This window comes from Struthio camelus, chromosome 2 (genome assembly GCF_040807025.1).
Source record: "Struthio camelus isolate bStrCam1 chromosome 2, bStrCam1.hap1, whole genome shotgun sequence".
NCBI lineage: Eukaryota > Metazoa > Chordata > Aves > Struthioniformes > Struthionidae > Struthio > Struthio camelus.
Genome location: NC_090943.1, coordinates 168,666,804 through 168,693,650, shown reverse-complemented (window position 1 = coordinate 168,693,650; position 26,847 = coordinate 168,666,804). Strand labels below are relative to the sequence as shown.

General features: G+C 44.2%; 1 protein-coding gene across 9 annotated transcripts in view; it reads left to right on the top strand.

Moving 5' to 3' along the window:
- SLC45A4 (solute carrier family 45 member 4) overlaps positions 1-25,564 on the top strand; it is a 92,380-nt gene extending 66,816 nt beyond the window's left edge. For 8 of the 9 annotated variants that reach the window (XM_009683782.2, XM_068933445.1, XM_068933442.1 and 5 more), the window contains 6 exons: positions 10,942-11,130; positions 14,166-14,345; positions 15,548-16,623; positions 16,736-16,835; positions 17,890-18,101; positions 18,914-25,564. In XM_009683782.2, coding sequence (XP_009682077.2) covers positions 10,942-11,130; positions 14,166-14,345; positions 15,548-16,623; positions 16,736-16,835; positions 17,890-18,101; positions 18,914-19,276 — 2,120 coding nt within the window. In that variant the 3' untranslated portion in view covers positions 19,277-25,564. The remainder of the gene's footprint in view (positions 1-10,941; positions 11,131-14,165; positions 14,346-15,547; positions 16,624-16,735; positions 16,836-17,889; positions 18,102-18,913) is intronic. The other variant, XM_068933449.1, reaches the window with a different exon arrangement.
- The last annotated feature ends 1,283 nt before the right edge of the window (positions 25,565-26,847 follow it).

The window sequence follows — 26,847 nt, the reverse complement described above, 5'->3', positions numbered from 1 at the left end:
GGGAGACGTGAGCCAAAAAAGACCTCCTCTAGTCGCTGTTTTCACATGGCTTCCAAGTACATAGTCAAGCCTGGAAATTGCGGAGTGGGGGGGCTATTTTTCATCAATGTACGCGCGGCCTATATCATTCCTGCAAAGAGAAGCTCCTCGTGATTTACTTAAATATGTAATACCCACAACTCAAGGCTGGAAATAAGCTGTTCTCTTTGCTGCTTGCAATTTGAAGGAGTGGGTGTTGTGCCGACCTACTCTGCCTGGCCGCCTGCTTGACAAAAATACTTTTTCTTTTTTTTTTTTCTGGCTACCTTCAAGTCTGTTCGCCTTCCTTTGCCAAGGTCGGTTCCTGGATACACTTCCCAAATGCCATGCTGGGCTAAGTATACGCCAGGCACTTGTTTAGCAGGGTGAACAGGATCCTTTGTGGTTCCCTAGGATTTGGGGGTTCGTAGGGCAGAGCGGCAGAGGCAAACTCCTGCTGCACTGAATTTTGCAGTTAATATCGAGGCAATGCTTTCTCGTCCAGCATTTGCTTTGCTAGGACAGCTTTTAAAAAAATCTTCACCCTGGGCAGTGAGAGTCTCAACATTTGAGGTGTCCCTTCCTGGCCGGACCCTTCATCTCGCTTATCGGTTGCGTTCATCAGGCTTCTCCTTCCCTTCCAAGTCTGGTTAGAGCAGTGCACGGGTGTGTTCAAAGCTTACGTTAGGCACAAGAAAAAGCCCTTGCACTGGGTCTGGCAGAGCCGCCAGGGATTGCGAGAGTCTCAGTTCAGTTTGGATTGAACAGGGATTTCAGAGTAACGGTTCAGGTGTAGCTCTACTCGGAAGGAAAAAAATGTTAATGCCGGTTCTTGCTTAGGGTTTGGGGTCAGCTCTTGAGTCATATCCCAGGGTATTAATGTGTTAATCGCTGCAAAAAACTCCGCTGTTGATCAGCAGAACAGGCTTGCGAGTTGTGCCGAAAGATTTTATACGTAGGAGTCTCTTGAGTTTGGGGATTTCAAAGTGCGTTCTGAGCCGAAATGCTTTTGTTTAGAAATTTGCCAGTACTCTTGAAGGGGTGACAAAAACCTCTACTGAGCTTTGGATAAACTGGGATGCTGCATATCTTCGGGCAACACATGTCATTGCAATCGGTGCCTCATCTTGCAGCGAGACGGAGCGCTGCAGTGCTGCAGTGTTACGTAAGGCAGCGGCGTATAAGTGGGCCATCGTGTACAGCTTGTGCGTTTTAATTACATCCCGTACGGGAGAGGCAGAGATTAGTGTGGCAAAGTGATTTATTGACGGCTGCCTTCATACATGTGTTTGCGTACGCCTGGCCGCTCGTTACTGACGTGCAGCGGGAGCTAGCGCAGCTGCATGTGGCTTTTGAGCCCTTCTGTATCTGCAGCTTGCCTAACTGGCACATTGATTGCTGCTGGTGTCAACGTGACGTGTTTCTGAGTATTGGTTAATAAGTGAGAGAAGAAGGAAAAGTTCCAACAAGCTTCCCAAGAACCAAAAGAGGTGGCATGCGTAATCCAGACAACGGTGAATCAGGTGCAGCGGTGGAGAGGACCTCTTGGCAGTGTTGCTTTTCCATGCCCTCGGCGGGGCTTCCCCGCCTGCTCCAGCGTGTTTGTCACCATCAGTATTTGAGTACAGAAGGTTCGGTTTCTGGTTTTACTAAACGTGGCACTTTTCACTGGACCACATGTTCCTTGGGAAAAGAAATGCCATATTTTTGGTAAGGGTATCATGCTGGGCAACCGAGTATTTTTACTGTGATAATAAAATCTAGAATAGCAATTGGTCCGTTGGTCTTTCTCCGACCAGAGCGCATCAGAGGCGTTGCCTTTGATTCCTCCTCTTCAGCAGCAGCAGGAGTAGCTAACGCTGCTACATATGTCGTAGCTATCTGTTGATTTATTGTATGACGAGTTAGAAAGCCGAATTGTTAACAGGGATAGTAAGAAAAGATCTACCTGAATTATTTAGTTCCTCCTGTAGATGTAAGCTAATAGGAGGGCAAGAAACTTAAAAGTAGATAAATAAAGCTTTAAAAGCTTTATTGGACAGCATTTTATTTGTCATCACGCTGCTGCCTTTCGGTATTCAGTTCTCGTTCTGCTGCTTCTCCTCTTCCCTTTGCACAGATACCTTTGGCTCCCTTTTTTAAAATATATGCTTCTCTTTCCTGACGCAGCACCGTAAAACTTTGTTATAAACAGAAATGTCAAGGATGTTCTATAAAGCTTTCTACAGCTTTGGGAGAGTGGCAATATAACAGCGGAACTAAATAACGAATAATAAACACTGACGACTCCCACCTTGCCAAATATTAGGACGGCAGTAGGAGCCTGAGAGGCAATAATGGAACTGAGACAGAGAATGGGAAAACTGGAGGGTGATGAAATCCTTTCAGAGGCCTATAACTCATTTCTTCGATGCCATTTGTCAGAAACATTATTTAACCCAACATGGTTGCTGCTTATTTCAAAAGCTCTTGCTCTACTGAAAGGCAAAATAGCTTTACCAGAAGGCGATATTACTCCTCTAGGACTTGAAAACACCTCCAGGGCTCTATATGTGAAATACCCACACTAACCTTTCTGTGCTGAAGCTGTTGGAGCAGGAGAGCAAGAGCATTATTTTATTACCACTTCGGTTGTTCAAATTATTTTTTCAAAATAGGTGGCTCTTACTCTCACTGGCATGACGTGCAACCAATGGTATCAAGCAGACCTGTTTTAAGTTTCCAAATTCCTGGAAATTTTCTGCTGTAAAAGTGTGAGTTGTTGGCATCCAACTTTTGAGAAATTAAGTGTGCCCAGGTTTGCTAGCCCCTCTAAAGTAATTTCATCATAAACTTCTTATTCATCTGTTTCGAATCTAGATCCAGCTTTTGTCTGTAACCTTGTTCTTATGTGACTTAGTGTGACTAAAGCAGAAATGCAGGTGCATTTTAAAGGCATGAAACTGCAGTAAAGGCCCTGGATGTCACTGATGCATGTAGCAGATGCCCTTTGAGGAGGCAGCCCAATCCTCACTTTGTATCACTAGGAGCGGAAACAGCCCAGCTGAGCGAGATCCAAAGCCCAGCACGCCCAGCTGTCGTACGGAGAGACATCCCTGCTGACAAGGAGCTAAAAAACAGAGGGAAGACGGCGGACTACTTGTGTTTTGGTGATAGTAGTTCATGCTCAGAAAAGTATGGTCAGAAAGCGTGATGAACTTGCTTCTGCTTATAAAATTATGTAATGTCCTGACAGCTTCTTACGAATGTTGCAGACTAAGCAGAAGAGCTCATATTTGACAGAAGAGTCTCAGGACGTAAATTTTAGCAGTGAGAAAATTTAAGCAACAGTTTTGATATTGCTCTGATTTTTTGTTCTGTTTATTGCAATAGGGTCATTCTGAGACACTGAGCAAGTATAAAGATGCCTGACAGCTTTTCAACTATCATTTCTCTGTAGAAAGTTAACTACAGTGAAAAACCTGATGGTACTAATTGTGTCAGGGCGCCCCTTTTTATTCTGTCTTCTTGCACCTGCACGCTTGCAACTAAAATGACCCTTGTGATCGCACACATTGGTCAATATAGTTTGTCTCCAGTTTTCTGCTGGTGTTTGCAGCTTGTGCAGAATAGCTACTGAGCAAGCGCTTGGCTTCCCAAATGCGGTCTTGTAATACAGGCTGCGCGGGAGTAACTTAAGAGCAAACCTGTCTTATAAAGTCCATTATAGCGTCGTAGCTTGTATTTGGAGACTAGTCTTTCCGTGCGTTTCTTCTCACACCAGCGGCCGTAAGAAACTGTAACATCAGGGATGCAAACTGGGTGCTGTATGTTCTGCTAGGATGTCTGCCTCTGATTTCAAGTGGTACTTAAACATGTTTCCTTCTTGAAAGCTTGCACTCTCACATTTGGAAGCTCTTCAAAGTGTGGTAATGGGCACGCCAGGAGAAATTAGGAAGTTTTTTCATATCCCTTCCTTGTTGGTCGCAGTTCCTCCTTCAGTCCAGAGGTTACAAGGTGGTTTCTCATGGGTGCAATAAACTCACCAGTACCCAGTACGTACTGCGTTGCAGTATAGTGCTCAGGCCACCGGTCAAACTCATTCCAGCGTTAGTTCAACACATATTGACTCAAGGAAGTTTTTGGCAGTTCGGAGGTGCGTTTGAGCACTAAGCCTTCTCTCTGATCTGCAGAGATGTTAACAATCTGACGGGAGATAGCAAAAAGTGGGGGGATTTGCAGCTGAAGTTTCGTGAGGTTGTCAAATGAGCACACAGCTTCCGTTCCCAGTTTCTTGGGAGGACAAAGCGTGCGGCAACTCTTGTTTTAAGTATCAGGAAACGGACATGAGAGTGTACTTTTAAAATGATTGCGGCAACGTTCTGCAATCCTTATTCCTCGTACGCACCCTCAAAACCCAAAGTTACTGAGTTTGCAGTGCTTTCTACCATCCTGTCCTAACAAGATGACGAGCAGATACGGGGTTTGTAACTTCTGTGGACAGGTGCTTGGCAAGCATCGCTCCTGCCTGCTACGCACCTTAAAAACAAAGCGGCTTGTATAACCAATGCGTTTTAAACAGATCAATGTGAAATATTTTTAGCAACCTCCAGCATTTTATGCAGGACGAAAACATGGAAGACAAAAGTATTTGCAAAGCATGACAGCTTCTTTCTGGTAGCGCAGGAATTTGTATGGTGTTTACTTTAAGAGTATAAACAAGCCTCTAGGTGATGATTTCTGACAAATGAGCACAGGAGCTTAGCATCCTATTCCCATATCAGATCTCATTGTTAAGCGTATAAAGACCTATTTTTCCCCCAATAGAACTTATCAAAAAAAAGAGGTTTTGAATAGAAACTGCTGCATGCGACCTAATCTTTCTTCCATGTAACTCGTGACCTCCCGCAGCCCTGAGACTGGTGGTGACACAGTGAGCATTTCCTGTGAACCGCGAGCCCTGCGGGTCCCACTATTGTTGGGCCCTTTTTTGTCTGGGAAAAAACAAACCCTTATTTACTAGAAGCCAGTGTCCTGTTTGTTTGTAGCTGGCTGGGAAATGCCACGTTAGGAGGGTCTCAGTGGCAGCCGCCGCTGCTAACACAAGCCGTTGCTGTGTTGTGCTCTTTTTCTCACTGATTCGTATGAGATTTCTGAGGTTGACTCGTGACCTGCTCCGTATTCAGTTCACGGCACAAACGCGAACCTTGTGTACCCGATATGTTTTTTCCCCTCCTCGGTGTTTCCTCGGATTAGCTCTCAGTAAAACACTAAATAATAACCCTTCATTTGTTATTCCCCCTCAGAGGTGACCACGTCACTTTTCCAAGCGTTGCCGAAGTTGGTGCATGGCGGTTAGCGTTCCCGCAGCCTGTTTGGCTAGAGCTGCTACCTGGAAAGGCAAACACGGCCGTGGAAAATTACAGATAAAATAAAGGACGGGCATTAAACTGGTAATGGGATGCAGCTGCTTTGGCCTTTCGAGTCTCCATGCGCATCCCAGCAGCCTCTGGTAAAAACATTTGCTATCCAATAGCTCTCTTGGCCATACAAAATCAGTCCCAGCCCACTTCTAACCTGTTCCAGATGCACAGAGCAACTCTCAGCAGTTAAGAGATCTTACGTTTGGCTGTCAGAGCTTATGGCGAGGCAGTCGTATATGACTGACAAGCTTACTGCATGGGACTTCTCCGCCATCGAGTCAAAATCGCTGCATCTGTTTTGCACGTCAGAGACTGGATTCTGCAGGGCTGCTGGCCCGGCGCATCGCCTCAGCCAAGTTTTATTTAAAATACATGCTGTATCTATGTCCTTACCGCTAGATGGTGGTATCAGAGGGAAATTCTTGGTGTCAGAACCTTTATCTCTCCCGTTTCTGCACGTCTTAATCTTGTCCTGTGTGTCTAGGGTGCTGCCTTCGTTCTCCTCCCATTTTTAACTATCGAATGAAATGGTTGAGTAGTTTAGGTGTAGTGGCATACATATACAGAGAAAGGAACCATTAGGGTACAAAACTACCTTCAGTGATTGCCTAGCACCCTTTGCAGACCTAACTTCCATGTAGCTGCATTGATTGATCTCATTCTCGTTGTGAGGCAGCAAACTTTCAGAAGATATAAACAAATTACACATACTTTTATGTAGATATTTATGCATACATAAAAGTATCTCATTTTTCAAATCCCATATTTATTTTGCTTCTGCTGCCAAACCATGCCTTGCCAACCTAAATATGCATGCATGTCATGTATGCAGGCACCCGAGATGCTGAAACCAAAACAGTCTCTTTCAGGGAAAAATGTTTTAGGGTTGGATTTCTTCTTGTCTGTCTGTAACTTTCTAACTATATCAAAATGTCTAGTGCTGTTTTAAAATATCAAAGCAACCCCATGATGGTAGGATGAAGCGTGAGTTGTATGAAGAGCATCTAAAAAGTAAGTTTTAAAGTTTCGTGGGACAGTAGAGGAGGTGCTCAGTGCCTCGGGAAGGTCTTTTGTGGGGGACCCGTAGCAGAACGTGGCTGTGAGAGCTGGAAAAACCTGGCTTTCCAGCAACACCGTGGAGTGCAAACCTTGGAGATGACAGCTAAGCATTTACAGAAAGAGTAAGGTCTTCCTGATACCTGAAGTTTTACCTCCATGTGGAGCAGAGGTTTGCTTTGCTGGGTGGACTACAGCCTATCAATAACAAATCTCAGCTTTCATAGATAGAAAACAAATGCAAAAGTGAGCTTTGAGTAACTAACCTTCTTACCCGTCACTGAAATGCTCTATTGGCCTGCCTGTTCAGTGCTCAGGTGGCCGGTCTGCCATCTGTCAAACAGGTATACGAGGAAGTTCTCCTGACACACATGTCTAAAAGTTAATTTTCCCTGTGCTTTCCTTTTTTTTGCCCCTTCCCCCTTTTTTTAGGCTTTCATGTGCACCCACTTCCCATCCCTAGTCTTCCCTAACCCCACTCGCTAATTTTCTGCTTGAGTAACCAACTAAACTCTAGTGTGCCTGTATCACTGTTTACATGCTTACGATAAAGAAAGCTCATGCACGTCACGTAATAAGTGATAACTGTTTTAAATTCTGCGTAACTGTATATAAAAGCACGTGGCAGTTTTATAAACCGTTAGCTTACACTTGGTATGCAATTTGTAAGAGTCCTGCCCCTTAAACTGCAGAAGTATTTGATGTTGTGCTAGTGTTGATGGTTTCTGTCGTTACGCAAGTTTGAGAATATGAGAATTGCTCCTGTTTGACTTGAACGTTATCCCTTTCCTGTTTACTTAGAGGTGCACTGGAAGCTTTTTAGAAAATCTTCTGTCTTGTGCTTGCAGCTATTAATTCTTGTATAGATTTTTACTGTAGCCTCTTTTTCTAAAGATACGTATTTCCTCTGCTAGAGAGTAATTCAATAAAAATATAAACATTGTTTGTCTAAAGAAGGATCTCCAAACGTTAGGTTTTTCTTTTTTTTTTTTTAATTGTTAATTTTCCCTTCCCTAGAAGCAGCCATATACATCCCTAGCTCCATTTTGAAATCATTGAGGTTCATGTCCTTTACTAAGCAAGCCATTTAAATGCAAATATTTGGATTTAGGCTTTTATTTCTAACAGGTAGATGTCAGGAAGATCACATCACCGTTTTCAATCAGTGACAATAAAGCCTTCTCAGGAAAGCATTTTAGTCTCTGCCTTCTCACTCATATGGGAAGGGAAGACTCCCTGATTTGGGGCATGTGACAGAGGTTGGGTAACCTGTGGTCGGTGCCTTTTTCCCTTTCTTCTGCTAGCTTGTAAAATCAAACATAATGCAGGCCTTAATTTGTTTTCTGGTTGTTAAAGGCAAAGTTGACCTTGAAAGCACAGAAGTGAAAGTAAATGCTAGCAGGAAAAATCACCGTGTTTTTAAAGACTCTTATGACATTTTTATGACAGTTGATTCACTGCGGCTGTAAAGCGTACAAAAAGTACCTGGTCTTTCCTATTTAGAAATGCGCAGCTTTTATGGTTGAAGGAAAAACATTTGCAAGCAGGTTATTTTAATTCTACATAGACGTAATCATTTCAGATAGATAAGGCTGGCGTTAAGATTTCTATGCAACAGACAAGTGTCATTGCAGACTGGGGACATATGAAGTAGTAGCAGCGAGGACACGGGGACGGCGAGCTGTGCCAGACCCGGGTGTCCTGGATACACCCTGCTATTGCTAGTCCCTGCGGGAGTCTGTAGGTCCGTTTCCTTGTTGTTACTGCTAACAGTTTACATTAAAGCGACGATGTTTCTTCCTCCTCGCAAAGTTGGATGTCTCATTGACGTCCGCAGTATTAAAACAGAGTCTCTCAATTGCACCCATTTTACTTGTATCTCTCTGTTTAATGGCATTTATTCATATAAAATACGACGATACCTGTAATGTTAGTCACAGAGCTCTTGCCAGCCTTTGGGATTCATCACCTGTATGTATCTGAAGAGACTATATGGCCTGCTGCAAAACCCTCCCTGTATCTCTAAAGTATGTTTACCGATGGGTGGGCTCAATTTAGATGTCCCAAATCACATTTTAATATAATTCATAAGTCACGCTGTAAATCATAAAATAAACTTCCATTCTCAACGTACAACCTGCTTGTATACGATATCAAATTCTTTCAGATGGTGATTGCTACGAAAAAAGATCAATAACATTGGTTAAACTGTGGCTTAATTTCTTTAAAACAGGGCTTGCTGTAATAAGTTGGCCTCACGCAATGGGAACGTCTGATGCAAAACTCTTGCTGGACTGGGTAGCTCTGTGGAAGCCGAATGGGATGAATGTTTGCGCAGGGCCGTTTCTTCTGTGTTCTGCAGAAAAATCACGCACCTCTAAAATAAACCTGCCTAGCATTTAGTTTTGCATGCCTCGTACTAAACGTTTCTTCCGTTCCTATCATTAATTTATGTGAAGCATAAAGTACGGGTTAAACCACACAGTGCCTGAATCTACTTCTGTACTTGGGAAGGGTAATGGACGCAGTGGATCAAAGAGGATGTTAAAACTTGGGGAGATGAAGGTTTTCTCTGCACTTTTGTTTGCTCTCCTGTCTTGGTGATTTGCACCTACTAGTAAAATAGTGCTCGTATGAAAGCTGGCTGATGCAGCTGCAGGTCGGCATCTGGAGGAACTGCGCTAACAACGGTGGCTTCCTGACCGTGATGTCTCATCCTAACACGCTCCCAAAAATCCCAAAGTGCCCTGCTAAGTATGTCTCAGCCAACACTTTTGTGTCGCTGGCTAGTTGCTAAGACATCACCAACCAGTCAGTGAAGCTAAGCAAGAGCTTGCAGGTAGCAGTTTGAGCTGTGATGTGAACAAGATGCCGTAGCACATCTAGGCAAACGCGGGCCTTGTCCTGCAGACCTAAAACCTAACGCAAAAGGAGACAGTGGTGGGGTGGTCCATAGGGATGTGGGGCTTTGGCCTCAGGTGCAGGCCTTCAGCTTCCTGTAGCAGGTGAAGACCGCTAAGTCATGATGCTTTCCCCGTTCAGGATGCTCATAGGTATGTTTGGTCTTGAAAAGCACATGTTTTGGCAAAGTTCAGAAAGGGCAAGTCTCTTTTAATAACTCCGTACTCATCAAGGTGGCTGTTGTTAGCTTATTAAGTCAGCAAAAGTTTATTCGCATCGCTCAGTAACGAATGTCTAGGTGGGCTGAAGGGAGAGCACAGGGTACAGGTTGTTCTCACCAGCAAAGATGAAAAACTACTTGCAAACATAGTACGTGGTCTTGAATAATGAATGTTTTTCCTTTGTAGGGGTAAAGACACTGAGCTGTTCAGTCTTGACCTTAGCTGAACTAAGCAATTGGCTGTTTTGTTCTTAATGCTTCACTCAGAAGCGTGTCAGAAAGGTTTGTGCCGATAAACCAAGGAGACAGATTTCACACGGTCCCAGTGTAGCACCTCTTCTGAGCCAGTCTGCCATCTGCAGGCCAGTACTTTCCATGCTAAGGAGGTGTAGAGGGGGCCTTGTGTTTCTATTTCTTTCTTTCCTCCTGTGCAGCTTTCCTTTTCCAAACATTTGCAACAGATTTATTCCCAGGTAAATACTGCATGATAAATCCAGTTTGGTTCTGCCCCGTCCCATAGATAGTCCCCTGCAGAGGTAAGCAAGCCTCCGTAGCCGCTCTCTAAAAGTGAGCGAATAATTGCTTTTTCTTTTACTGCCCGTTGTTCGATTTTTCTCATAAGTAAGCATTTGTATACTTGTAAATCGGATGTTTCATGTGATCATCAAATTCTGTCTGTCATTCTCAGTCCGTTAAATCTTTAATAGCTCTTTATAGGGGTGGTCTTAGATGTGCAATACTATGATAACGTTGAAGTCACGTTGAACCTTAACAATTTTGTTGAGAAGGGGATATATCGGTATGCTACAACCCTAAAGCTTTCCAAGCAGCTCCAAGGTTTCCTTGTTTTTTTTTTTGTTGTTATATATCCACAAACGAATAGAGGATTCAGCAGGGCTATTGGGCTCCTACACACCAGACCCGGGCTGTTTTTCCTTACAGCATCCCCCCACCCTCCCTGCCCCACCATCACCAAAAAAAATTCAGCGTACACAGCAAAGTTCAGCAAAAGCGTGATTTCTCAGACGGTGGTAACTAACCTAGACTAGGGATGTGACTGTTAGATCTCTCATTTTTTAAATTTTTATTTCAATATCTTTCGTATACCTATTGTTGCCTTCTCATTGCCCGAGTATGCGAAAGATATACGAGCGGTGCGCTCCTTTGTCTGTTAGCGGTTCCTTTATCATCGATGAGAAATCTAATCGAGTTGTGAATTTGGGAGGGAGTTTACTCTAGGTAAATTGCTGTTCGCTTTTCAAAAGTGTAAGAAAACGTCATGTATAAAGTAAAAAGCTTTGTGTGTACCACATAACCTTTACATCGTTTTTGTCTTTGTTTTAGGTCTTCCCGAACAGTACTACAGCCTCACTTGGTTCCTTAGCCCTATCCTGGGCTTGATCTTCACTCCGCTTATAGGTTCGGCTAGTGACCGCTGCACACTGAGCTGGGGCCGCCGGCGGCCTTTTATTCTTGCTCTCTGCATTGGTGTCCTCTTTGGAGTTGCACTTTTCCTTAATGGCTCTGTCATAGGTAAATAATGAGGAAATCACCTGCGTATTTTTCTAGCAAACATTTATCTGATTAAAGATTTTTATGTTAGAAGCAAAGATAACGATGAGCAGTTGATGAACTTAGGTTTAAAGGCATTAGAAATCTCTGCAACATTGCATGTGAGCTCTCCATCTTAAATGTTTTCATTCTCATTTGAAGGTTACAGTGCGGTGCTGAGTATTGTGCAATCGTAGCTGTAGCTGTTAATACACAGTTACTAATACAATGGTTGCCAGCATAATGTTTGCAGTTGCTGAGATGAATTTGGTCAATCCTTGACATGGGAAAATTGTAGCAACCTGTTCACAGGGAAATGTTTCCTGTTGTGATCCATTTTCCCTTTAATGCATATCTGGCAACACATCCTGTTTCCAGCATTATTTCAAAAATTATCTTTTCACTTTTTCTTGTTCTTTTCTTAGACCTGGTATTGAAAAAGTCCAGAACACGGTTAATATTTGTTTATCAAAAAACTATGTGGGAAAATAATTTTTCCTGAGCCCCCATCAAAGCTGGTAAAAATAGTTTCCCTTGAACATAGTTTACTACAGAACTTAATCTACAATCTAAGACTCTTTGTAAATTTAGTGTAGGAGAGGTGACAGCAAGTACATTTGGGGAAATGTTTACATCATGGTTGGTCTGATGCAAATGAAAGGAACTTAGCACCTAATAATATCCTGTTGGCTCTCTTTTTTGGGTTAGATGCAGCTCTATTGTGAAAAAGTTTTACTAATTCAGGGAAATGAGTGGAACATTACCTTGGCTCAGCACATTAGCTTTTCAAAGCCAGATTGAGATGCCATATGATAGCTTTTAATTTTCTGCAAATGGCAGTGGACAGACTGTTCCGATTAATGACATTTAGCTCATGTTCTTTGAACTTATCCAAGCAATCAGTATGAATGGTATGAAATTGGTATCGTATGGTATCATTTGGACTTTGTCTTTGTTGTCTCTGCTCTAAGACTTATCCCTCCTCCAGCAGATGCAGACAAAATGTTAGATTGCAGCCCTGGTACAAGATTTTCTTTGCTCTTACTTCCACACTTTAGTTTAGGTCCACAGCCGTTGCTGCTGGCAAGCAAAGCTAATACAGAGCCTGTGTTTTTATTTGGAAGTATCTCACCTTCTAATAAATTAGCACAAAATGCTGCCTTCAGTTTTCCTAATTCTTTGTTACCCAATAATGCAGTCTATTGCGTTGCTTTGTAGAAAGCCTATGCTTTTCAGATAGTGCGGTGCTACTTTTGTCCAGTGAAATGTCTTTAAAAGACAGAGGTTATTGCAGTGCACTGAGGAAGTGAGCCGTGTTCTTGAGGTTTCCATTCCTGGGAAGTGGTTGTAGTAGATTTTGAAGGAATACCCTATACTGAAAAGTGGTACAAATGCTGCTGTGCCTCTTCGGAGAGAGCTTAGAGTGAACTCAGCTGTTGGTCTTCTGTAGACCTATTTCCATACTAGAAGATGCAGGCTTGCCACTAACATTCAGTGCACATCATCATCCGATATTAACCATCTAATCTGGTATTTAGAGCAAAAGCACAATATGCTAAAGCAATGTTAGTCTCTCTGTAGTTGAACTTTGCTAAATGGTGGCTTGGACCATTTTTCAGAGAGAAGAGACATTGCTCAGCAGATTCTCACAATGGGGGCTGTCTAGAGGTTTCCAGAAGAAGACCTCATTTGTAACGAGGTTTCCTTCTAGATGGACCCTGTATGTTTTTGCATTGTCTATCTTCTTCCCACTGTATGTTCACACTTTCCTATCCTTAGTCTCCAGCTACTTGTACGCCTCGTGTCAGCTTGGGACTTCAGGAGATGCAGCAAAAACGTGAAATGATGGTTGTATGATAGCCTTTTTTCATAACCTGGCCTCTGGCGATAGGAGTCATGGGCAGTGGAACAAGGAGCACAAGGGTGTGCTACGAGAGTGCTATTGAAAGGTATCTGTAGCACTAAGGTTAATACCAGCATGTCCAAGGAGTCCACCTGTGTATAGACCCTGTCTAACTGTTGTTGTTCTCTCCACTGTAAGCACCGTTCAGGTTTTCTACAAATCTAAAGCACTGACACTGTAGATGTTTTCAGCTGTAAGGTTCAGCCTAGTGTGGAACACTTGCAAACAACTTCAGCGTTCAGAGGACTTGGTATGAAGAAAGGCTGAATATACAGGATTCGCAGCACTTGAGGTTTAGATGATTTTTGGTGACTTACCTAGTTCCTCTCTTTCCACGGTCATTTTCATCCATTGTGTTAATGATTTGAACGCTGTTGTGCATGTATAGCATCTGAATTCTCTGATTCAAAAAATTCACGCTTTTACAAATGCTTTGTTTTTTGAAAATTCTCCAGCTAAATGCTAATGCCTCTTTTCTGCTCTGTAGACAAAAAGTACTTCATCCCGTGCTCTCAACAGAAGCTGGACTGATGCTTTATGCGATGACCTATAAATACCTTCATGTCACTTCATCTTTAAAAGTTTTGTTTGTAAAAGTGATCTAGAAAATTGAAAGTTTAAGAAAAGCAGAGAGAGAGAGTTTAGGGGGGTAAATTCCACTTTATCCTACTGTATTGCAGTCCATTTCATATTGGGCACCATGTGAAATGTCATGAATGCTGTCAGCAGCAGTTGCCTGTGTTTGTAACTCATAGATGGGGTACAGGATTTTGCTTTTGGATGCTCTCTTCCCTGACCATGGCTGTCTTTTATAAACATCAACATTTGGAATGTGAGAAAGTGAAATAATAACCAGTGCTCTCAAAGGTTTAAGAGGTGCTTTAAAAATAACATTTTGAAAAATAAACATCAGTCTTATGAAAGTAAAAACGTGTCTTCTGTCCCAGACGCTCCATGAAGCTCTGCCAAAGAATTGAAATTGCCATTTTATTCTGTAAAAGAATATTTCCAGTAAGTGTGTTGGCCACGTTTCTCTTAAGGAGATTATCCTTGCTTTGAGTAGTTTTCCCTTTTTGACTGAAATGCTCAGATTCCTCGTTGTGTTTTCCCTCAGGTCTGGCTATCGGCGATGTCCCAGACAAGCAGCCCATTGGTATCGTTCTCACGGTGCTTGGTGTTGTGGTGTTGGATTTTTGTGCTGATGCAACAGAAGGGCCAATTCGGGCCTACTTGTTGGATGTGGTGGACAGTGAGGAACAAGATATGGCCCTTAACATCCATGCCTTTTCAGCTGGTAGGTAGTTAATCGATGTGTCTTCTGCAGCTGTCCCATCTTCCTGATGGCCTAGTTGTGACTGAATTGATTTTCCCTAACCTCACTTCTCCTTTTTTTTCGTCCTTTGTCACTGCCTCTGTCTGGCTAATACTGAAGCTCGTAACGCTCTCTAGGAGGTAATATCTATATGGACCATTGACTATGGCATAGTAAAAAGTACTTGCAAAATAAAAGTGTAATATAAAGGATAAGTACAAAGAGCAGGTACCGTGGGAAAAAAGCAATACAAAATGATGGTTAGCATTATAAACTTTGTAAAGCGTACATCTGGAGGTAGTTTTATGTTCCTTTTCCCTTGTGCCATAAGTATTAAAAATGGACATTTCCAAATGTGTTGGTGAACCTCATATACATAGAAGTGTGAGAACAGAGCAGTAGCCTGCAGACCTGCCTCGCGGAGAGATTCACTACTGCACTGTTCGTCAGCTGTACATTCTCACTCAAAGGCATGAACCTGGAGTGGTATCCTTGAGGCCCCACCTTTATTTTCCATTCTTTCCCCAAATGAACACCCTTCAGGCGTTGCATCTTTCGCTCTGAAACAACTATATCTTTCGGTCCAAATGTGCCAAAACCCATTCCCCTCTTGAGGCTAAGGGTGCAGCAGTACATACGGAGTGCCTCATGTATTGGCCAGGCAGCTCTCAGGTTGTTCCTGAAAAGGCTTTGTTTCACAAGGAAGGCACTTTATCAAAAAAAAAAGAAAAAAGAAAAAAAGATTAATCCTGCATGTGTGATCTTGGAGTTTACCTTAAACTGTAAACCCCAAAAGAAGGAGACTTTCATTTAAATTTGATTGAGGTTGTAAAATTCCTTTTCTTTTTTTCACTTTATTACTGGTAGTCTAAAAGGTGTGTTCGGCTTGAACTATTTTTAAATTTAACCTGGGAAATCCAAGTGTCCCAGGAATACCACAATTCAGAGTCAGCAATAACATTCCCAGGATTGCTTAGCCTCCAATCAGAAGGTAGTACTTTTTTTTATAAAAAGAGATTCTTTATTGGTGAAAGAGGAAATATGCATAGTCGACAGATCATATTTTGGAAACATCTGAGTTAAGTGATAGTGGAAAGGAAACTTGTCTGTCAGATTGAATGTACTTCTTGGCGTTTTGGGGCTGTAGTCTGTCATTTGACAAAACTCCTTTCTCTCTTCTGCAGGTCTTGGTGGAGCAATCGGTTACATGTTAGGAGGGCTGGACTGGACACAGACCTTCTTGGGTAGTATTTTTAAATCTCAAGAGCAAGTCCTTTTCTTCTTTGCAGCCATTATTTTCTCCGTCTCCGTTGCCCTCCACCTTTTTAGCATTGAAGAAGAGCAATATAACCCTCAGCAGGACAGGATTGATGATGAAGGAGACACGCTTTCTAGCGTGAAGTTCAGCGGTAGTCTCCCGCCCCTGAATCGACTGAATGTAATTAGTGAGGAAGATCCATATGGAGCCTCTATGTTCCATGATGAGGTTCAATCAGAGCATGATCTCAATATGGAGTTCCTCGAGGTGAACATTGTAAGAAGTAAGAGTGACTCGGTTCTGCACATGCCTGATGCTACGTTGGAAATTGAATCAGAGCTGCTCTTTCTGCATGACATCGAACCCTCAATTTTTCAGGATGCTTCGTACCCGAACACTCCCCACAACACCAGCCAAGAGATCATGAAGTCCAAACTCAACCGCCTGTCTGCTTTCCTCAGGGACAGTGAGAAAGAGGAGGAAATGTTGCTTGATAATCACTTAATTGAAGATAAAATCCCAAACGCAAATGGCTCCCTACCAAAAGAGTTTCTCAATGGACACGCTAGAATCGGCATGAAGCAATCTAGTACTTCAAATTCCATGCGAAGGCGAAGGCACATGTTCTATCGTCAGCCATCCTACACCTTCTCATACTATGGGAAAATAGGCTCTCACCGCTATCGTTTTCGTCGGGCCAACGCCATCGTCTTGATAAAGTCCTCACGCAGCATGAATGATATCTACGACATGCAGAAGCGGCAGCGACAGAAGTACAGACACAGGAATCAGAGTGGCACAACAAATTCAAGCGGAGACACAGAGAGCGAAGAAGGGGAAACTGAAACCACTGTCCGACTCTTGTGGTTGTCAATGCTAAAGATGCCAAAGGAGCTGCTGAGACTGTGCGTTTGTCACCTCTTAACTTGGTTTTCAATCATTGCTGAAGCTGTGTTCTATACAGATTTCATGGGCCAGGTCATCTTTAAAGGCGATCCAAAGGTAAGAGAAGAGGGTTGTGTTACCATTGGCAGACCTGCTTATCATTCCTTAATTCTGAGACGTGCTGATTAAAAGCAAATGGCTTTGCTTTTGTTTTTGGGTTTGGTTGCAGGCCCCTTCTAATTCAACTGAGTTACATGCCTATAATGCTGGAGTTCAGATGGGATGCTGGGGACTGGTAATTTATGCTGCTACTGCTGCCGTTTGTTCAGGTAAGGCACTCTGCGCAACTGAACAGTGGAATGAACCTCATAAATGTATTGCAAAATAAATTAAATTGCATACATGTCTTGCTTTGCTTCAGTGAGCATCCATCTCCATGTTTGGGGCAATGGGTACTTTGCAAAAGCATTTCACATGATCGTAATGGGAGCGGCTCCTTTAAGAATCAGTATTAAAAAATCCTTTCAAATACAGAGGACAAATGAAAAGTTTCGTTGAGTGGCATAAAGCACAAAGTTATACCTAACGATATTGAATGGCATTTAGCTAGTCTTCAGTAAACTAGAATTATGCTTGATTTAAAAAAAAAAAAAAAAAAAAAGCTTATGTAAGAGAGTTTTTAAAAGCAAAATTTATTATTTCTGAGACAAGAAGCTTAAACTCTATTTGTTGCTCTCTAATAACAGCTACACCAGCCCCAGACCTTAGCAGTAACAATTACGCTTGGAATATAGACTCTAAAACTCGGAGCTTTTGGTGCACCTGAATTCTGCCTTTTGCAGCGTATGTGCAGGCATATTCCCACAGATCACTGTCAAGGGGATGCCTCTTTGGTGAATCGTTTCAAATCAAAGTCCAGACAGACAGCTTATTTCTGAACACAAACCGAAATGGGGCTATAACCTTGAACTATCTAATCGTTTCATTTGACGAATGGGTCTGCATTAGAAACAGAACCTACTCTGTGCTCAGAGCATAGAGTATATCTGCATTGTTAAGTTCCTAAATAGACAACATTAATTAACGCACTTCTGCTGAGCGGCCCAGGATATGCTTGAGCCTGGAAGCACTGAGTTCTGCTCCAAGTTCTGCCACGCACTTGTGGTGTGGCTCTAGGCAAGTCACCGAACTCATGTCGGTTCCCATCTGCCTTGAGCAGCGATAGGTCCTTTCCCAGCGAGGACTGAGCTATGCCACTGAGACACACCAAACATACGGAGTGCGTCCGAGTCCTCAACAACATATCAAGCTGTCACGGCCGCATCATGCCATAAAACTTCACCGAGTGAACTGATACTTATGTTTTGTTCTCGATCTCTGCAGCGTTATTGCAGAAATACTTGGACAACTATGACCTTAGTATAAAAGTCATCTACATCCTGGGGACACTGGGTTTTTCTCTTGGCACGGCGGTGATGGCTATGTTCCCCAACGTGTACGTCACCATGATAATGATCAGCACCATGGGAATAGTCTCCATGAGTATCTCCTACTGCCCCTATGCGCTTTTGGGACAATATCATGATATTAAAGAGGTATGTGAAATATTTTCATCGAGGCAGAGCATTCATGTTTCTCTGAAGATCAAAGTGACAAAATGGATTTAGTACATCCAGTTATTTGAGAGACCTACTTTGCTTGGACGTGTGCCAAGAACAGATTAATACTTGATAGTAAACAGCAAGAGCCGCTACTTAATCAGACAGAACTAGCATGAAGTTGGCTCAGTTGGATAATCATTGTGTTACCCTGTACTGAGGTGCAAAAGGATTCAAATGCATGTGAAATAATTATTGCAATATTTACTGTATATGTGGTTGTCACTCCTGTTTCTTACAGGTGTGACGTTAGCATTACTGAGGTTCATAGCAGTTTTTTAGATGTGTGGGGGGTGGAGGTCTAGAAATACGGGTATGGGTTTGGCAAGTTATAAGGCAAACTGGTTCTTCTGGGAACGAGGGCTACTTTACTTTTCCATTTTTAGCACGGTTATGCTTCAGTTACAGATTCATCAGGGATCACTTATTTTAACATGTTTCTGCATGGAGATTGGGAGAGGGATTCCTATTTAAGATCACAAGAACATTTTCCACCACCGATTTCATTTGAATTTTTTACAAAGCCTAGTTTTGGGGCCAAGTTTAAGCTAGGAGTGCCCCAGTAAATATCTGCCTCTTGGTGTAAATAATGAGGCCATTGAAAAGGAGGCTGTTGCTCTGGACGTGTATAGCCTGCGTGGTGCACAAGGTGACCACGTGGCTGAGAAGTTTCAGGAAGATGCTAGTGTCGAAATATCTGATGTCATCCTTCATTTTATCTTCTAACACATATTTCTTGTCTTTTTCAGTATATTCACCATAGCCCCGGGAACTCAAAGCGAGGATTTGGCATAGATTGTGCTATTCTGTCATGTCAGGTTTACATCTCCCAGATCCTCGTGGCCTCCGCACTTGGTGGTGTGGTGGATGCAGTTGGCACAGTCAGAGTCATTCCCATGGTGGCTTCGGTGGGATCCTTCCTGGGTTTTTTGACAGCAACGTTCTTGGTGATTTACCCCGAAGTCAATGAAGAGCCAAAGGAAGAACAGAAAGGACTCGGCCCTCCAGAGACCACCGAGAGCAGGGGCACCAACGCCGAGAAGCCAACTGTTCTGAAGCTCACACGCAAAGGGGCTGCCACGCCGGGGCTGGAGAGCGAGTCCGCTGTGTGAGGCCGTCACTCTTCGTTCACACACATTCCAGGGAGTGCAGGTGCAGGATCAGGAAACCCCCCCCCCCCCTTTTTCTTTTTCCCCAGGAAAACAAATTAAGATCTTCAGTACCTGTAGCTAAAATTGCAGAAAATTGCAGGCAGTTTCATGCAAAAATGTAAATGAAATTCTGTAGTCCCTAATATAGGTTTGAACAGGTAGCTCTGATGCTAATTGCTTTCTCTACAACTTAGAAATGTCATTTCTGAACACTTTTTTATAAAGAATGCATTTAGATTTCAAATAAGTTTTATTAATCTGCATGAGACTCACAGTGTATACAATTAGCAGTTAGAAAAATTAAGTTTTCGGCTGTTTTTAAACTAACTGAAAGTGGAAGCTAATATCTTGACCTATAGTCTCTTGCTATTTTTGTCTGAACATTTCAGATTTCACTAGTACAGCACCTGAATCAAATGCTTAGACATCCCGATCAGTCTTTTTCATCAGCCCGATGATATTGGTCTGACAGCTACAATTCTTTAACATTTATTTTCGACTTCATATTTTTGTTGGTGCAATTGCTACAGAAAAGTTTTATTTGCAATCATTTTCAAGACAAACAAAAGCAATTGCTGCGGTTTCTAAGAAACTGCCGTGAATTCTTTTAGTCATACTGTTCAACAACTACTCCCGAGTCTACTGCTTGTCAGGAATGGATAGCGCTGGGTGCCTGACGTGAACCGTAGATGGAAGTAGCAGCAACTGGGAAGGCGATCAGCACTCGCAGGTATTTCTAACGCGTGCTGCATTTTGTGAATGTCATTGGAACACGCTGTGACAGTTTTTAGCTGGGAGTTTTGCGTGCTGGTGAACTTTGGGGTTTTCTCGGCATCTGAAGCCGATCGTCTCTGGATGAAGCGGTCGCGGAGAAGGGCGTCTCCGGGGCCAGCTTCCCAGAGCGGGGTGTGAGGAGTCTCTGTAGCGGGGAAAGGCAGTCGATGATTAATTGCACTTTTTACAGGCCTTTAACCTTCCGGCTGGGAACGCAGCAGCCGAGGTAAAGGCGCAGTGTCAGTACAACAAGGTAAACCGAAGGCCTACCTCTGTAACTTTATGGCATGGTCTGATTGTATAAAAATCTTTGTCAGAAAACAGTTTTTAGGCCTTAAAATTCAATCCACGAGCATGTGTTGCTGTCCCTGTCCCTGCGTTGGAGGAATTGTAGGCTTAAGCTCTCCTGAGCTGCGCTACCAGTTTCGTCAGCGCAACCTCCGTACCCCTTTCCTTGATTCGGGACGCAGCTGCCGTGCAAAGACATTTTCTATGAAGAGCTTAAGAGAGTGATACTATCCTGATTTAAAATATTATTGGGATCGCTAGCAGTGCCCCAGTCCATGGGTAGACAAAGCTCAGAGAGATCCAGCAGCGAGTTAAAGCAACTTTAGAAACCGAACTTCCAGTTGTTGTCTCAGAAGTGTTTGTGATGCTATTTACCCATTTGCGCATGGACCTACCGGCTGCAGTCAATCCATGTGTTACACAGACAAATCACAGCTCACTGCAAGGTTTCTGCTGCCTCAGACTTCTTATACTACAGTACTTTAAAGTGCATGTGTAAATCATGCTGCAATATATTCATTCAAAAGAAAAAAATATATATTTCAAAATGAAAAGCAGTTTTTAATAAATTACTTGAATTGTCAATGTATTTAAGAAATATGTATGTTTTGGTATGTTTGAAGTTAACGCGCAGTCTTGGCCGACGTCATTGATGAATTCCTGGTGGCGTACGCGTGTTCCTAAGCCGAAGGCTTTCAGCCAGTACTGAAGTCCTATGCTGTCAAGGGTGGCGATGTTGTTTTTAGGCTGGTGAAATTTCGGAGCGCTAAAGTGCATGTAATCGCACAGGACTTTTTTTTTTTTTTTTTTTTTTTGGTCAAGTGACTCAAGAAAGTCGTTTTTCTTTAAGGTGAATATTTTTTATTTAGAACACATACTGTGAACTGTGTTCAGACAGGGGAATGATACTACTGAAGAATATAAGACCTTATGGAAGAAATCAGTTGTGAGAAATACTTTTAACTGAACTTCTGCAGTGAATTTTATCATCTCAGTTACATTTAATATATTCTGGTGATAGTCATATATAACAGAAGTGAGTGTTGTATTGCACCCTATAACTGGCATTCTTGTAAAATATAAACTGAGTTAGACATTTTAAAGTGGCTTTAATATTTTCTTTTTAAACCTTTTTGGAAGATCCTGCTTTTGGTTAAAGGAGCACTGTCAAGTATCCCTCCTTTTAATCGCCATTTCTTGAAAGATTTCTGCTGCAGTGTGAAAACCTGCATCCACTGGTCGGCGCCAGCCTTGCCCCTTTCCCCAGCACCAGCGCGTTTCGCTGATCGCGAACGTCGTTTGGAGTTCGCATTGCTCCAGGTAGCGGCTGCTTAAGCCAAAATCCCTTTCGCAGCACGCTCAAGCGAACCGCGCTCGAGCTTTGGGGAGGGACGAGGAGCTGAAGCTCCCTCTTGCGACCCATCCAGCAGAGGGAAGGTGAGACCGTTTGGGAGGGCTGCCATCGCACGCGTTATCGTTCTTATTTAGCTCTCTCTGTGGTGGGAAGGGGCGAGGAGGGAGGCTGACGTTTCAGCCCCGGAGGATTTCTCGCTCAGAGGCTGGGGAAGGTCCCGTTTCGTCCTCGCCGGCGTTGTGCCGAGCCTCGCGTCTAAGAACGGGCCGTTAAAAGCCGTGTTGGGGATTGTTCACGGGGCTGTTTGATTGCCGTTGGTAACACATAAATATACATGGTGCTTTGTAGCAGGAAGTTGTGTTTCACTCCCCCGTAAAGCCGAAGGAAATCATTATCCATTGTAAACGCTCCGGAGCGTTTGTAGTGTCGCCAGGAGAATTCACTCGGGGTAGCCCCTGCCAAGGGATCTCCTCCTGTACCGCGGCCAGCCTGCGAAACCGCAGCTCTGGCGTGACGGGCGCTCACCGGTGACGGTTTCTGAGATTTGTCGTATTTAATGCTATTTTTTCCCTTGGATTTGAGAGATTTTTCTTTCTAGCCCCGTCACCTCTCGGGCTCGGGCGGGCGTTCCTGTGATTCTGAATGCGTCCCTCGCCTTGTCTTTTGATGCCAAAAGATTTCTTTTCTCTTTTTCTTTTCGTAATCACAACTAAAAGGTGTAAAGTATTAGGTTGTGTGTCTTCTCGCAGAAGCGGAGGGAAGAGAGAGTTGAGGGGGCTGTTTTTGTTTCTGGGGACAAGAAGCATCGTTTTCGGCTTGCCGGTATTACTCTACGGCTGATTTCATCCCGTGTGCTCCATCTCTCAGGATCTTTCCTGCAGTAGGTTTAAGGTTTGGTGGTTTACTTCTGCCTTGCTCTATACCGTAAACAGTTTTCCAGGCTCATCTTTCTAGTGACACGTGACGCCTCTGAGATCAGACCCCGTTAGCGCTCGGGTTCGCGAGTGTTTGAGGAGAACTTCGTCGGGGGTCAGCTGCATGTCTAGAAGTATTTTGCATTAAAGCAGAGCGGCTCAGACGTAACCGTCGTGGAGGGCGTAGCATGGATTTTGCGCCACTGGGTTGTCGCAGAGGCCGGTCGGATCCGAACCGTTTGCGGATGGCAATTTCAGATTACAGAAGCAATAATTTCTTAGGGATGTTTCCCTTCTGGCTGGTTAGACGACCTTCACTACCTGAACAGCCTTTTAATAGTACAGATCGGGTCGTTAGCTAGCGCTGGCAGTCAACAGAGCTCTGGGCAGATGTGGGAAGGAAGGGAGGTAGGTAAGCGAGGGAAGAAGCTGGTGACCCCACCAGAAGTTCGTACTCTTTGAAACACCTCATGTCCCTTTCCCCTTTCGTTTAGAGCCTTTTTCTAACGTACGAAATGTTCCCCGTGCTGAAGGCTGAGGAGAGGCTGCTGGGAACGTGGCCTCCTTGGAAGTGCCAGCCCTGCCCGTAGAGCCGGGGGACGAAATCCCCTCCCGTCCGATTCGACTCCCGCAGCGTTTGCGTGGCGGCGACTTAGTGCCAGATGCCTCCTTCAAGCCTCCTTTTTCCCCCCTTGTCAAAACCTGTCCTCGGCGCGCGGTGAGAGCCTGGTCTTGGGCCAACGTCCGCCGTGATCGAAGGGAGGGTTTTCGCGGCTGCCCGGCGGCCTTCGTTGCGTCCGTTGGCGGCTCTGCAGGTTGAGGTCACCTTTACAGATAGAAGATGGTGAAAGTTGAATTTTATTCCTGAGAAGGCTTCCGGTGGCTGGGCGGGCAGGAAGGGAGAGCAGGGGAACGGCCGCGCGCCGGAAGCGCGGCTCGGTGGGCAGCGCTGTTATTTTGGTGGTCGTTCAAGTTTTCGGTCATTGCCGTTTTCGCAGAGACAAGTCGCTGGGTTGCGCCACGCGCTGCAGCTCAGCGTCTACGATGACTTCTAGTTCAGCCACTGAGGTTTAGGTGCGCGTGTGTGTATGTATCTGTGTGTATATATATACATATATAGAGATATATATATATATACACACATGCTGTTTGGGCCAAACTATCGTTGATGGTTGTGTGCTCTTTGTCGCTGTGCTGCACAATGGTTTCCACCGAGTTCTTCCAGTTTTTCCCTCATCCCAGTCTGATGCGACACAGGCTCAGCTACAAATACGTCTCCTATTTAAATAAAGTGAAATCCTGCATGATGATCTGAGCACTTGTAGCAGCTTCGGCATCTGAAGTGTCTGTCGTGAAAGAGGAGTTGGTTTTATTTGCAGCTGTTTTGTCCTTGTTTTCTTTTCATAGGCCAAATAAATATAACGAACAACCAAATGTTGCACAGAAATGGTATTGATGACTGTGTATAAGAAATACCAAATTTTATTTTTCTTTGCGGAAACTTTATGGTTACAGATAGTCCTCTAGTTGTTATTCTTCCTTAAACTGCAAAGCGGAAAGTTTGTAAATTGCATTGAAAATGGTCATTTTTTAAGAAGTTGAGCTACCCAAAGTTTGCTGTTTCTCATGTTGCATCCAGAACAAGCGGTTTGCAAAGGCAAGCTCCAAAAGCTCAAATGCAGAGGATAGTCTAGCTTAGAGCATCAGCAGTTTGGACAGTTAGGAAATTGTGTTAGATAATAACAAAAAGACTCAATTGTCTTTTCGTAATATGGCACTAACAGATGACTTCAGTCTGTCAGGGCAGCAAGGTCTCGCCATTAGGATGTTCAGCTTTTCCTGTAATTTAAATTAAGCTCATATCCTGTAAAACTGAGGGGAATTTTTGCCCCTTTTTGTTTCCGCAACCCAAATAGCCCTGCAGCCAGCCTGGCTCTTAACTTTGCCTTCCCGGTCCTCCGGAGAGCACGGAGAAACGGGACCGGGGCCGCCACTAAGCAGACTTCACTTGACGTAGAAGTCGCAGCAGTTCAGTCGCAAGCGTTTGCCACCCAAACGCGACGCCCAACTAAAACTAAAAGGTTTTCAATGCCTTTTTTGACCTGCGAAAGTTTTAGAGAAAACCCAGTCCATTGGTTCAGTGTGACGCGCTCCGACGCGTCTCTCTGACTTTTGGAAGCTGTGGGTAGAGCTGTAGGAGCGTAGCCTCGCTTAACTAGTCGTTAGCCTTGTTTAGTCTGCACCTACTCAGTACTCAGTGATAGCCAAATTGTAGTGAATAGCCCCAAAGCTAGAAAGCCTTCCCTCCAGACAAATTGGCAGTTCCCAATTTTTTTTTTTTTTTTTGCTGATGTAACATGAACACTAAGCCCTTTTGGTAGCCAAATGACCAGCTTATTTTAAATGCCTCGTATTAGTAGAAAGCTGCATATAGGCATCTCGTAGCGGAAAAAAAAAAAAAAAGACTATTTAGTTCCTTTGTGAACTGGCCATATGACAACTACTTTTTTATCAACTTATTAAGTTGGGGCACTATAATAGCTCTTGCTGAGTTTAGCAATGTTTATAAGCATGTGTTAAACACATAAGTTTTATGAGGAAAAAGGGATAAAGAAAAGTAATGTCACAGATGAATGTTTGAGTGAGTAGACGGCATAATGTATGTATGTTTTTTTTATTTCTACACTGTTGAGCTTATTTTCTGTTTTAAGGTTAAAAAAAAAAAGAGATTTGTTGCATGAGAACTGTTTTATTGTGTTCTGCACTTTCTGTTCTTTTTGTATAACCTTGATTTCCCCCCCCCCCCATTTATGCATAGAAAAACAAAATCAATTTAGAAAAATATTCTGCTCCACGTTACATTGTGTTCCAATCCGTTGTTCTGAAGTTCGATCTTAATAAACGTTTCGGTAAGAGTTTGTGGGTCGTGTCGCCGTGTCGTTTTGTGTGACGCTTCGGCAGAGGCACGGGCCCTTTCTGAGGACGCGGGTGCCGGGGGCCGTGAAAGACCAGTCGGATTTAGCTGCTTCCCAAGGCTCACTTAGCGTTTATGAAAATGCTACCTCGCAACGTGAGCGTGGTCACCGACGAGACTAAATGGAGAAGGTGCCGCTGGGTGCTTGGATTGCCAGGGCCGAGGGGCTTTAGGTAGGTGGACGGAGGAGTCGGGCTTGCTGCGGTGGCAGCAAGAGCCCGCTCCCCGCTTCGGCAGCCTGCCGGCCGGGTTTCACATCTCAGCTCTGCAGTGGGGCAGGATCCTCAGCCCGGCAGGGCCGGGAGGGTTTGGGGGGGCGAAACGGGGCCGGCTTCAGTTTGGACCCAGCCACAAGCAGCTTCCGGAGAAACCAGTTCGTAGCCAAACTGATGAACCACCTGGGCTTTGGCGGTGACAACGGGGAAAAGGCCGAGGGACCTCCGCGTTGGGTTACAAATGCCGGCTGGCAGGGTGAAACTTTGAAGCATGAAGATCGCTGTTGTCTTGCTTTAATTTCCAGCAGTTTATTTGATGGATTTGGTCTGTGGCTGCTTCTTCTGAAGGGACTTGTTCAAAAGCGGAGCCAGCAGGCCAGAGAAGCTGAGGCGCATGCAGCTTTCAGGTCGATTTTGGCTACCTGCAGCCCCGAGGGCTCTCTCCTCTTTGGAGCTGCAGATTGTGGAAGAAGGGAAAACATAAAACGTGGCAAATCTGACTTCCAGCCTGAGCTGTGCGTTTCTACCAGCACTGAGGGGAAACTGTGGCTCCTGCCTTACTTGGGAAGGAGCCTCTCCTCCTCGCCATGCGCTGCTTCCCACTGGTGTCCGCGTTTCTTCATTCTCTCCTGGGATGAGGTGTTTGGATGTGCCTGGGTTTGCAAGTCCCCCGTCCCCCCCCCCTCTTGGGCCCTCATCTTTCTTTGCTGCGGGTGACTCCCACCACCTGGTGGAGCCCAAAAATGAAGTGACAGCATCTGTCCCAGCCGTTGCAATCTCCTAGGTCTATAGGCATAGGAAACCCCCCCCCAGAAGCAATAGTAGCAAGCGTGAAGTGGTTTGTTGGTGGCCCCTAGCGCGTGCCCATCTGGGCCGGTCCTCCTTGCCCGCCTCGGCTTCGTCTGTGTCTTCGGGCTGGCAGAGCTGCTTGCTGGGAGCCTGGAAGGGAAAAAAGCTGAACTAGAGGGGGTGGGAGGCCTGGGCAGCCCTCTGCCATTTCCTTGCCGAGATGT